General features: G+C 40.0%; 1 protein-coding gene across 10 annotated transcripts in view; it reads left to right on the forward strand.

Moving 5' to 3' along the window:
* Positions 1 to 13,060, forward strand: part of ANKS1B (ankyrin repeat and sterile alpha motif domain containing 1B) — a 408,202-nt gene that overhangs the window by 374,821 nt on the left and 20,321 nt on the right. For 6 of the 10 annotated variants that reach the window (XM_058022128.1, XM_058022125.1, XM_058022126.1 and 3 more), the window contains 3 exons: positions 923 to 997; positions 6,179 to 6,307; positions 10,422 to 10,493. In XM_058022128.1, coding sequence (XP_057878111.1) covers positions 923 to 997; positions 6,179 to 6,307; positions 10,422 to 10,493 — 276 coding nt within the window. The remainder of the gene's footprint in view (positions 1 to 922; positions 998 to 6,178; positions 6,308 to 10,421; positions 10,494 to 13,060) is intronic. The other 4 variants (XM_058022132.1, XM_058022124.1, XM_058022133.1 and 1 more) reach the window with 2 other exon arrangements.

The raw sequence follows: 13,060 nt of genomic DNA on the forward strand, positions 1-13,060 counted from the left end.
TCTGGATGCTGCAGTTGCATTTTTCATGTCTGTTTATTGCCTTTTGTTGCTGCCTGCTGAAGATAGCGTGAGCAGATCCTATGTCTGATGCTTTGTTTTAGTTGCCTGGCTACTGTAAAATGTTATCTTAGCTTTTGCTGAGGTGCCACAGATGCTTTATTGATGGTTGTCCAAACAAGGAAATATAGAAAAGATGCTGGTGAATGCTGTGCTTGCCTAGTTCTGCTGCTTTTGCTAGAGATGCTACAATATGCTTACTTTGCTTTGCTACTACAGATTCTCTGTACGATAATGTAGAGGGTAGGCTGAAACCTTTCATCTACGCACTGGGGTCATGGTTAGTGCCAAAGGTAATATTATGTGTATCTTAGTATGCAAAGGGACTGTTGTTGGAAGGAGATGGTGGGCAGCTGCTTCACTAAATTGCAATGCATTCATTTCTGGTAATTGTTATAAAGAAAATGTATTTTTCCTGTTAATCGTGTTGCCAGATTTTCCCCTTCCTTTCTCCCTGTGAATGTCTCCAACAGAGAGAGTTTTAAGTCTCAAAACTTGCTTGGGATGTTGACTTCAAACTTCTTCCCTGCCAAAAACTGAAAGTAACCAATATTTCTTCTGCTCTAGGCAGTTTCTATTTATGCTTGCATAAGTTTATCTCTGCATCATTAGCGCTTCTGACTAAATTGTTTTCTTGTACTTACAGTCTGAAACCTCTTCTAAAATCTCTGAATAAGCTATGTCTCTTTTCTGTCAGTCCAAAAATATTTTGTCAGCCAATAAATAATAAAATTACTTTTTACAACTGTTTTACTTCCTTCTTTAGTGTTATTGCAAGCCTTTTCCTAATTATTCTTGCTTGCCTTTTGGCAGTTGCAGTGCATTAATATTTACAAGATGAGATACAGTTTTCTGTTTATATTAGCAGTCTTCGGTCTGTGAGATCTGGACCAACCAGAATGCAGGATATCCTTTCTCCTCGATCCATCAGGTCCATAATGTAAGATACAGCGATGAATGGCTGTGTTGTCCCTCTCTGGATGTGCAGTCTGTTGCCGTGCTGTTATCTCGGGTGTCGTGTCGCTGAAATGAGGAGCAGTCCGTACCTCATGGGCCCCGTGCGGGGCCGTGTGTGCGCGCGTCCGTCCGTCCGTCCGTGTGTCCTGCCGTGTGGTTGCCGTGTGTCGGGCCCGTGTGTGCGTGCGAGTGGGACGGGGGCACCGCCAGCACCCGGGGCAGCTTTGGATTCTGTTCCTCGTGTTTCTGTTGGCTCCCTCTTCCGAAGCGGGAAACCGTGTAAACAGCTCGGTTTGCACAGTTTGGCCCCCGCCGTGTGTCCTGCTGCTCTCCCTGTGTCGGTCCGGAGGCCTTGCCCAGCTGAGGTTGCACCCTGCCTCGGCAGAGGCACTGTGGGGAGTTGGACTCATGGTGCCCCGAGTTTTTGTCACTTCTGTGGCAGTCACGAGCGCTGTGCACGTGAGAGCAAACCTGGTGATCCCCACTGCAGCGTGGTAAGGACGGCAGCCACTTGTTCAGCAGAGTACTCGAGAGCAGCTGTACATTTCTCCTCGTTCTGTCATGCCTCCTTGGAACATTTCTGCTAGACAGGGGTCATTTTGGCCACCGAGCATCAGAAGTATTTTAAATCTGAAGTACACCATGAACCTGTTTCCATTATTTCAAAGCCAAACATTTTAGGAGCTAAAAAAATTGTCTTCCTCTAGGAATTAAAACCCAAGCAAATAATGAGGATTCGACTGGTCTGCAGAACATTAAACATTTTTACAGCAAAGAATTATAAATTTTTCAGCCAGAACTGTTTTATCCATGTGTGCTCCAATTTGTTGTTGTCATGGTGACTAATACACGTTACCATAACCAGGCATAAGGCTTAACAGGTGAAAAGTTATAAGATGTGCTCCTTGTTAAAAATAACTACATTCAAACCACTCAAAACCAGGCCTTCTTGGCTTTTTCTTCCATTTAGCACGGAGGTTTTTTAACATGACATTTTTATAAAAAGGCGAGGGAGGTGTTAGATTTTTATAGATTTATTGAGGTTGCTTCTTATCTGCAACTATCTCTGCATCCAGGTGCCTTTAATATGAGTCAACTACACTTCTCAGAGAATGGAAGAGATAGGAAAATGTGCAGCAATTGTAGAAAAAATTGTAGAGAAAATAATAGCTGTAGTCTGCTCATTTGACTTCAAGCATCCAACCCATTTCAGAGCACTGAGAACTGCATATCTGCCCATTTTTGGGGTTAGAAAACACTGCAAGAGCACAAGGTATTGATCTCCAAGGCTGTTAGAAGTTGTCATTGCAAAAGGATTGAATTCTTACATCTCTGACACCTGCCTTGAGACAATTTTCTGATTATAAATAACTTATCTGCAAAATGTAGAGCAAAAGATCTTCTTTTTCAAGTTAGCTGAGGCCAAAGAGAGGAAAGGTGCTGGTTAAAGTCATAGGGAGGTTAGAATACTAAACCACAGGCAGTACAGAAAAATCCATGTGATAAATTGCACAGCTGTCTGATGAGCTGTAAAGTTAGATGAGGAAGAAATTATCTCTTGCCTTTCTACTTCATCATAGAGATAAATATCTCCATTCGTATATTGTGTCATAAAAAATACATAAGCTTAAATGTGTGATTATTTCTTATAATTGCAAATTAAATATTCAAACCAGAAAATCCTTATCCTATCATATCTATTTTTAAAACTTAAATCAAACATTATAGTTGGTCTTGCACTGCAATTTATTAACATTTCTGTACTGCTTGAAAAGTGTATTAGGTGCTTATGAAAGAGTTGAATCTCAATATATCACCCATAAATTGTTCCACATCAACTCCTCAGATTTAGGACTGTTAGTAATTAATATTTTTCCACCCTGACTTGAGCCTTGTGATTTCGAGTCTTCTCTAGGTCAAAATGGTCCTGTTTTGTATTTTACGTGATGTTTGCTGTCATCATCACATCCTAAATCTCAGAATTTCACTATCTGACTAGAGCCAGTCAGCTGAGAAACTCCCTTTACTCTTGGTGAGGTTTATAGCCACAGATTTATGAATGTATTTAGCTCTCTAAATCTTGTTTAAAAGCGTTTCTTCCCTAAAAAAAAAAAAAAAAAAAAAAAAAAATAGAAAAAGAAAAGAGGAAAGGAAAGGAAATTGCATAGGGCATATGTAATAGGAATTACACTTCTAAACATCTTCATGGATCTGGGCCTTGGAGACTACCCTATTACAACTCAGTCTAAATAGTTTATGAATACTAACAGTAATACTGTTTAAAAGTCTAAGGAGTTTGGTAAGAAACAAAAGGAAAGGAAACCGGGAGCCACTTCTGTTGAACATTAAAAAACACCAATGATACAGCTGTAAAAGAAAATTTTGCGTATGTATAATATCTTCTCCATCCATCATAATAATCTATATCTATGTGTTTAATTTTATAAACTTTTCTTAGTAGCTGCTTCCTCTACAAGACACATGGAAGTGCATGAAAGGCCTCCAGGGGCCATGGTCTGTTAGGAACAACAGAAATCCTGAATGTCTACATTCCCCTAACCTCAGCTCTATTGCATGTTTAGAACATCCTAGAGATATGTATAGCAATCTTGGCAAGTCTGTTTTGTCTAATTTAAAAGGAGTAGGTAGTAAGATGATTGTATTTATAGAGCATTCAATGGATACAAACCTGGTTTCCACATGGTCCCTCTCTAAATGTCTCATACACAAGTTTTATTAGCCTGGGTGAAGATTATTTCTCATTTCTTTATAAAATTGAGCCAAAACAAGAGGTAATCATTGTTCCCCTTTTTCTGCCCTTTATTTACAGGCAGAAAAAATGCAGTTCTCTTTACTTTTCATGCTTAATGTGCAAAAGGGAAACAAACTGTAAAATTATGTACTCACTTTACTCCTTGTGTACCCTGCTTAATTTGCCAGTGCTGTCCCTTTCCTGCCTGTGAGGGAAGCCACCTGCTGAGCAGTGCTACAGAAGGGTTTGGAGCACTAGCCCTGGTCACTTTTCAGTAGGATTTCTGCTCCTGCCTCATGGCCATCCCTGTGCGTCCTTGGCAGAGAAACTGGTGGTCAGAAGATGTACTTTTGTGGCTTTTCTGTCCTGAATTTCCTCCCTGTCCACATAGGAACCTTTTGCTAAATGGCCAGGATTACCTCCTGAGCTCTGCTTCCCTACACAGGACATGCAGGAGTGTGTCTTTGTTAGGGGGAAAAAGAAGAACTAAATCAAGTGATCTGTTAGCTGTGGCCTTGAACAGTTCGTAAGAGGCAGCTGAGCGCACTGTGAGAATTTGTGATGGGTGCAATCCATCTTCTCTTGTTGTGAAAGACAGACTCCACTAATAAGGATGCAGATCCTTGCCCCTTGTAATATGATGGAAATCTTATTTTATGAGAAGAGCTGCCTCGTAAGGAAATCAAATTCCTTCTTCAGATTAAATAAGATTGGAATGTTTTATGCATTAGTGGCCAGAAGGATTCACTTTTGTGGATACAAACTGCCAAAAATTGGAGCAATTGCTCCTGCTGCTTTCCTTTCAACATCTCATGCTGAAGTCATATCCATGGCATATAAGCAACTTAACTAGGCAAAACAGAAATTACACTACTGTGTAATTGGTAGATTTGCTAATGGTGCCAGCAGTAACTAACTAGGTTTGACTTGTTTTATGATGTTCTCTTGCTTGAAGTTGCCATGTTGGCAGGGTAGTGTTGATGTTTCCAGATTTATCTCTTGCTTTTCATTGCAGAGCTGTGCAAATGCGTGTCATTTTGTTATTTTGTGACACGTGAAATGATGTACTTGTTTTGTTTACTCTGTCCTGACTTAATTAGTAAGATGTGATAGATTGCAAGACTTTGAATGTCTTCAGTATTATTTTTTTCATGTGTTTTTGATGCTTAACTTCTTTTTGCTGTAAAAGTCTGAACTTCTATCCATGTTCTGTGTGAAATGCTGATAACAATTCCTTGTCAGTTTCAACATGTATTTTAACAATATGACATATATAGAAAATACACAGAGATAAGTGCAGGTAAAGAAAGAAGTAGCATAATCCAAACCGAAATTATCATATAGGAAAGGGTAAAGTAGTTTGAGAGAGAAGAATTGGCAGGAAAAGAATGAGGATCAGGAAGGACAAGTGTAATTGCAGAAAGACGGAGTTGTGAGAAGAGGGAATTTGAGAGACAGTCCAGACCAGATGGGAGAGAAGTGAGAGTGGTGGCAGAGGGAAGAGGGCTTAGGAAGAGGAGAAGTCCATGCATGGGTCATTTTTGGTTAAAGCGAGCTCATGCATGGACCTGCAGGGTAGAAGGAGCCCCTAAGGAGAGGTCAGTTCAGGTCCTATGGAGCCATGACCCAAAATGGCAAGTGAGACCCAGACCAGCACTGCCAGGCTGGGGACATTCCTGCACTGATGCCTGCATTGGCTCTTTTGGAGGGAAGAAAAGTGTGCTGCCAAGGGATGTGGCAGCAAACTGCACTCCTGTGTTCTCTGAGGGCTTTGAGGAAAGAGGGGAGAGCACAGCTCAGAAAGGCAATCTCCTATATCAATGGGAATGATGAATGTGAAAGGACAATGTTAGTACCTCCACAATGAGGCATCAAGAGAAGGTGATCAAAGTAAATATTCATAAAGAGATTAAAGAATGCCTCGTGTGTTTGAAGAATGTATAATAAATCTTCAGATCAAAGCAAAGTCTGTGTTATTTAGCCATTTAGGAAAGTTAGTTATTGGTTATATGAGCTGGATAATGGAAGGCGTATTAACTGTGCAGAAAATCTTGTAAAACACATAGCAGAATTTGTGAAAGGCATTTTTGTGCATCTCATGATTTTTTCAAGTGCTCTCATCCTCATATATGTATTGAAAACACTTGTTTTTAAGGAACATTTCCGGTGCCTAATGATTTTATTCTCAAAGCAAAGAGATTTAATTAAAGCCTCATTAAACACTACAGTAGATGACTTTGGATTATAAATTAAATCACGAAAAATGTTGTAGGAGTTGTGTTCCCTTATTTTAGTAACATCACTCTGTGTGTAGAAAATAAATCCTTGTTAATTGAGCACAACAGTGGAGGGCTACTTTATAGTGAATTTTCCTGCACATACTCTTACATCTTGAACAACTGTGATTTTCAGACAGGAGACTGGGGAGAGCCTTCAATTACCTTACGACCTCCAAATGAAGCCACAGCATCAACGCCTGTACAATATTGGCAACATCATCCAGAGAAACTCATCTTCCAGTCATGCGATTATAAAGCCTTTGTAAGTGTCAATAAATTTAGTGCTTTGATTTGGGGTAGAGACATTAAACCTGGATTTTGATAGGCTACTGTGTTTTACTTTCATTTATAATATTTTTTCAGTCACTTTTAGAGAGACAGGTCACTACTTCTGAAATACTGTAATTGTAATAAATGAGAAACAAGGATGCACAGTACGTTTTTGCTATGAATTGTGTGATGCATTGCAGTCCATGTGGCATTAGTGTTAGAGAAAGGGCACTGTGAGTAAGTGGTTAAGTGTTGTTGAAGTGACAGTGAGAGCAAGGACCTCTACTTTTCATTTCTTACAAATCCCTGTCCAGTAGTTATGGAAGAATAATAAAACATACCTACCTCATACCTACCTTCATGCTGTGTGCACAGCAGTTAAAGTGTTACCTCACCTGAGTTTTATACAGGTGTTTTGGGGAAAGGAAATAGAGAAAAAGGAGGTGAAGGTCCCACCCTCAATAGACAAAAAGTGAGGGTCCTGAGTGTTTTTCGTCTGTGGAACAAGGGCACATTCAGACCTCTCCCAGCCTGATGGCTACTTGAAGTACCAGTAACAGGCAATTCCATCAGGGCAAAAATACTTACTTTTACTTCCATGTGGCTGCAGGCAGTTACCACTTCCCATCCCTGGAGAAATAGAGCTTCTCTCTACAACTAAAGACAATTAGTCTTCTCTAGCTGTTATAAATGTTTGTGGAGGAGAGAAAGGTTTCCTGTAGTACAGAGAGTCATTGGAAGGTGGTGTTTTTAATGAAAAACAGTTTTCTGAAATCCTGAGTTCCCTGTCAACAGGGTGGGGGGACTGGAGCTTCTGGGGAGGTGAAGAGGTATCTCAGCCCACCTTTTTAAATGCTTGCATTTCCCCTTCTGACTTTGCTGGAAAGCATTGTTGAAGCTGCTGAAGGTGCCTGCCAGCCCCCTCTGTGTCCTCTCTGAAGGTGGCCACCATATGGCTGGTTTATGGACAAAGGAAAGGGCTCAGTAGTTGCAGTGAGTTTAGGATGATAGCTGGGGGTTTACTGCTGGTCCAGGACGTGGCGTTGAGATCCTCTTCACTTGAAGGGCCTTGGATGCTTTTTAGGATAATGCTCTGTTCACTAAATAGTGCTGCATTTTAGGGAACAGTTGGATCAGATTTAAAGCATATCTGGAAAGGTAGGAATTAGAGACTAAAAGCAGATGAGACAGAGCCTGGCTCCCTCTGAGGAGGGGCAGAAGGAGTGTTACAGACCTGTCTTTCTGGAGCACATCTGTATCCACTGGACCTTCATGGGGTTAAAAATTGCCATGCATACAGTGATCATCCCTGGACAGTACTAGAACCTCTGTTCTTCCTCAGCACGATGGCCAAGGACCTTCTCACCTGCTCTGTCTTGTTCTCCTACTGTTCAAAACCTCCTTGCTCACCTCAGATTGAAAAGGAAGGTTAGCAACTTCTAGTTCTTTAAATATTGTTCATAGTTTTCAGTGAAGTGAAAATGTCTATCTCAAATGCCCTTTCTCTTTTTTTTTTTTTGTATGATCCAGCAGTAAATTCATAATCTAATGTAACCTTTGTAGTAGATTGGAAGATGGATTATTAAAGAAATGAGGTTGGAATGACCAGGAATATCCAAGTTAGTGGTGATTAAGGAAAGACCTTACTTTCCTAAGGACCATGTGCCACCCCTTTTTTTCAGCTTCTTGAGCTGTACTGACCTCAGCTTTAAGTTATAATTGGGGTAGCTTGCACTCTATGCCACATCAATCAATTAAACTGTTGGATGTTCTCTGTATTGCTCCCACATGCCCTGGGTGTTTGAGAAGGACTGTTTCCAAAAGCACAGAAAGTCAAAAGGAAGCAAAATTTCTTCCAAGAGTTTTGGATTTTTCTGACATCTAAATTGGATGGTACTGCTGTGATTTGTGTGTCTATTCCACAGTCCATCTTGGGAAGCATTTCTGAATGCCTTCAGCTGAGGCTTTTTGCTGCTGTGCAGATGGGACAGGTGCTCTCCTTCTCTTCTCTTTCTTCCTCTTCTGCCTTAAGCAAAAAGCACTGCTTCTTTACCCAGGTGCCTGACCAACTAGTAGTCTTCGAGGAAAAACCAATTTGTTTTACTGTAGTCTCTAGAAAAATGAGAGGAAAAAAAAACCAACCCCCAAAGCAAAACAAAAAACACTCAACCAACCAAAAAACTGAAGACATTAATTGCAACCTGCCCAGAGAAGGCTAAAGATTCCAGATGTGTCAGACAGCAGGATTCAGAGAAAAATACAATTAAGTTCAATATGGTTTTGTTTACTCTTCTAATTTCAGAGTTTGCTTTAAATATGTTATTTTTCTTCAAGGGCAACATCAAACTGTCCCATCAAATTATTGCCCAAAGCCCTATTCACATCACCAGCAAGGCCCCAGCTGGACTCCCAGCTGCTCAGTTTATGAATCTTTCACGTCTGCAGTCCTCTAGGAATGCCCTTCCTTCATTCCTTTATGCTTGTGCTTATCTGGTAGTGTTGATATTGCTCACTGGCCCATTTATAATGCCCTATAAAGTGTTTCTCACTAATTGCTGTGTTGGCTACTGTCTATGTTGAAATATTTATGCATTTTCTTGCAGGTCAGAGACTCCTGCTGTACACAGTGTAAACTGAAGTCTTTAAAGAAAAGATCTCAGTTTAGGTCAGGAGACCAGAGAACTGAACCAGTACACTTTGTGTTCAGTTCCAGCTTGCTTCATCTGTAACTGAAGTTCCTTTTGATAGGTTCTTGTCTAAGCTGAAGCTGATCACCATCGGGTTGGGTCAGTTTAGGCTGTTTCCAAGAGGAGACATTCTGGTAGAGTGAGACAGGTCAGCAGTGGTGGGTTGCAGCATCCTCTGGAAGGTGCCTTCCACAGTGCTTTCTCTCCTCCTGCAGCCTACCTACCATAGTCTCACAGTGTATCTTCAGCTCCATGTTGCTCACTTAGAACTGGAGACACAGGAGAAGCTGTGGCCTTGTGCTGCAGTGAGAATACAGAGAGAGATTCCTCTGCCTGGGGAAGAGCAGGTGAGAGGGGCCTTGCTGTGCTCTCTGCTCAGTTAAGCCAGTTAAGCCAGACTTGCCTGCGACATCATACAGAAATTCAGCAATGTCCCATTCACACAGAGCTCTAAGGGCACACACACCCCCACAGGTCTGCAGGCCGGTGGCACCTGCAGGAGAAATGCAGAGCAGGCTGTGGCTTTGGTTCAGCCTGGTAGCTATAACAAGACCCCTCTCTGCTGGGTGGGAATGGCAGGGATGACGCAGCAGCTCCATCCCTGGAGGAGCAGCTCCATTTAGCCACGGTGCAGGGGGTGCTCAGGGGAGCAGAGGCTGCTGCCAGGCTGCAGGAGGGCTCAGCCTGGCTGTGCCAACCAGTGACACAGTGAGGGAGAGCCTGCAGCACAGGGCTGTGTCACTGGGGCCTGCCTGCCTTGCTAGCCCTGGAGATGAGCAGGCCTCTCCCAGGGCTTCTCACAGTGAGCTGAGCCAGGACACAGCGCCCTGCTGCCTCCTCTCACAGCCTCCTCCAGATCACTGAGGGCTTCAAAATAAGTTCAGGGGCAGCCTTTCCTTAGGAAGAAATCATGGTTTAAGCTAGTTACAGTGCAGATTTATTATCTCTCTTTGCTGACATTGGGCTCTATTTGCACATAAATTAGTTCCACATTGAGTACACTGAGGTTAAGATCACTGCTGGCCTTCTCATCCACGTGACTGCACACATAACAATAGGAGTTTGGCAGATGGCAGCTAAAAAAAGCAAATTCTCCATTTTATAATCAAATGTGTTTTTTAAGATGGAATCTGTATTATTTGTTTGTTGTTTCAGTAACTAAAATGATAAGGTAGAAGACTTTCAGATATTGTTTCAAATGCTCCAGCTGATTCAATACACTTGTTGCTGTGCATTCTTGTTTCATGGGTTGATTAACATATTATTTTAAATGATTTGTCAAAGAACTGGAAGATCTAAAGCAATATGTTAAATTGGTTGCTAGCACTATGTTTTTTAAAGCTTTTTTTGTGCGTTTCTGCAGCTGTTTGTTGGTTCTGGAATTTCATTTAATCTAAGTTAAATGGATTTCTGTTCTAGTATTTAGGTTCTATGCTGGTAAAAGAGTTAAGAGGCACAGAGTCAACACAGGATGCATGTGCAAAGATGAGGGTAAGTTTGTAAACCTACTCCTTCTCTATTGTAATAGTATTAAATAACTGTGAATGCTTGTACTGTACCCTTTTTGCTTTTGTAATGTACTGTTACCCATTTCCTTTCCTTCCTTTTACATTGATATTCAATAGGGAATCTATTCTGTCTTATATCTTAATTTGAAGTAATACCAAAGTTTAAAGATAATTTTTTATTTTGCATGTTGTATCTAACAAAAGACCCCAAATGTTTGTGTTATGTTTCTAATGAATCTTTGAGTATGTTTCAAAGTACTGTTCACACAATTAAGCATGCCCATATCCAGTTGTTTTATAAACAGAATGTATAGCTTTATATGATAATGTAGATTGAATTTTCAATGTTAAATATGTAGTAGTAAATATTTAACATGTTACCAAGCATATTGGGTTTTAAATATGGTCTAATCCAACAATTACATAATCCTATGGATAATTTTTACTCACATGATTATTTCCTTTAATTGTTAGTTACTTATATGCTTTTTGATTAAAGGGTGAAATGGGGTCTAACTCACTTTCATCTCATGGTGGAAAAGAAACTAGGTTTCCTTCAGATTATTAAGAATATATTTTCCTGTACCTCTTTGGCCTGATACTGGTTTGTAGAAAATTACAGTAGTCTATCTCCAAGAAACATTGCTGCTGGAAATGCAAAACAAGCCATAGTCTGATTTATTCCCAGCTGTAGTTGTAATAAGAACACACCTGTTCCCAGCAATGGTGAGCATATCATGGCTGGCATGATTAATTAATGAAGAAAATAATTGTTTGCTAATCTACCAAACCTGCGCAATTACCTAGATGAATGAGCAAAATCTTTTCTTCTGTGTATCATGAGTCTCTTAAGCAAGATGTCTTTGAGCACAAGAGGTGACATTCAGACCAGAAAGCAGGAAGATGTGTAAAATTCATGCAATCAGACAACCATTTCCTGCTGGTTACATGTGCAGCACACAGACTTCCATACAAGCTGGTTCAGCTAAGGGCTGGCAGTAATTCACAATTATAGATTGCCTGAAGATCTGAGGCTTTTCAGCTAATTACATGCTAATCATTTCTTACCTGGGCTTAAACTCCTCTGAAAAAACCCAACAATTTGACACAGAGGGATCTACAATCACATACACGTGTTCTGGGGAATTAATAGAGGCTGCAGGCATGCCATCTTCCAATCCAGTTTTCAAACTGTCAGGCTTAGCAGTTTGATTCTTTAGGAATATGCATGTTGAGAAATTAGGGCAGAATTTGGCACTATAGTAGTATATGGCAACTTCAGTAACTTTTCTGACTGAACTAGGAGACTTAACATCAAAAAAGGCACTCTAAATAATTTATAGGCACTTTAATATATATTTCTATAAGTAATAACTTTGGCCAATTAAAATTATACAACTGGAAAAACTAAGTGTTTGAAAACAGATTTAATTTAAAATACACATTTCCTATATAAATAGTGCAGTTGCACTAGTTTTCTATAGTGGCATACAGGACACTTATATAATACAGTGATGGAGTTTTATGTACATTTGTTTTTTACATTCTCTTTTGAAAAAATTGTTCTGTGAGAGTGTTTATTTTATGGTTTGAGGGTTTTTTCGTTGTAAAGATATTTGAATAAAGCAGTTTTTAATCAGGATTTCATTTGTTCTTTCTGTGTATCCTTTTAATCATGTTCCTATTCAAGTCAAAAGCAAAAATGTTTGACTTAATGGGAACAAATTATTACTTTAGCCTGTTTCCCAGTGAGAAAAATGCATATTTTTCCAAAACTTTCTCCCTGTGGATGTCTCCTGAAAGTTGTTATCAGTGAATTGGGAGTCCAGGTTGTCCAAAGTCATCCTGAAATTTTTCTGCGGTGTTCATTACTGTGTTTAAGTAACCTTGGGTTGTCATTGAAAAGCTGGTTTCTGTTATAGCTACATTTTACTTGAAATGTATTGAAAGGTACATTTCACTTACAAGATAGAGAAGTGAAAAGCTAGATGTATTATTTGTCTGGCTCTCAGGTACTGAATTCTTTACACTTGTCCAGTGTCTCTAGAAGCAGCAAGATCTTTACATAGGGTTTACTATTGTGAAAGAACAGCATTTTTTTATTCTGGTATTTTATTTGTTATTCCATGCACATATTGCAAGACTACAGCCTGCTGCAATCTGAAGCATGTTGGGTATGGGGATTTATATGTCAAATATAAACTTGTACCAGGTGGAGGTCACTCCCCACAATTCTTTTAATCTTTCTGGACTCAGCCACATAGTGGATTTATGGAGAATGTATGCAATTAGGTACCTAATTTTTCTCTCAATGTGGCTTTTGATTGTCCATCTTTAACCTAATGCTGCTCTCAAAAGCATTGACATTCACTGGATGTCTTGCAGTCAGCAGGTGCACAAGGATGAAAGAAGTGTATCGGTGAAAAAAAATCTTGATCTTCCTTAATCATTTATAAATACAGAGAAACAACAAAAATGACATGTTTGCTGACTGCAGATCCCTCACTGTTAGTTGTAGATGCTCCCAGGGCTTTCAATTATTGCAATTGA

This window comes from Melospiza georgiana, chromosome 4 (assembly GCF_028018845.1).
Source record: "Melospiza georgiana isolate bMelGeo1 chromosome 4, bMelGeo1.pri, whole genome shotgun sequence".
In the NCBI taxonomy this organism is placed as follows: domain Eukaryota; kingdom Metazoa; phylum Chordata; class Aves; order Passeriformes; family Passerellidae; genus Melospiza; species Melospiza georgiana.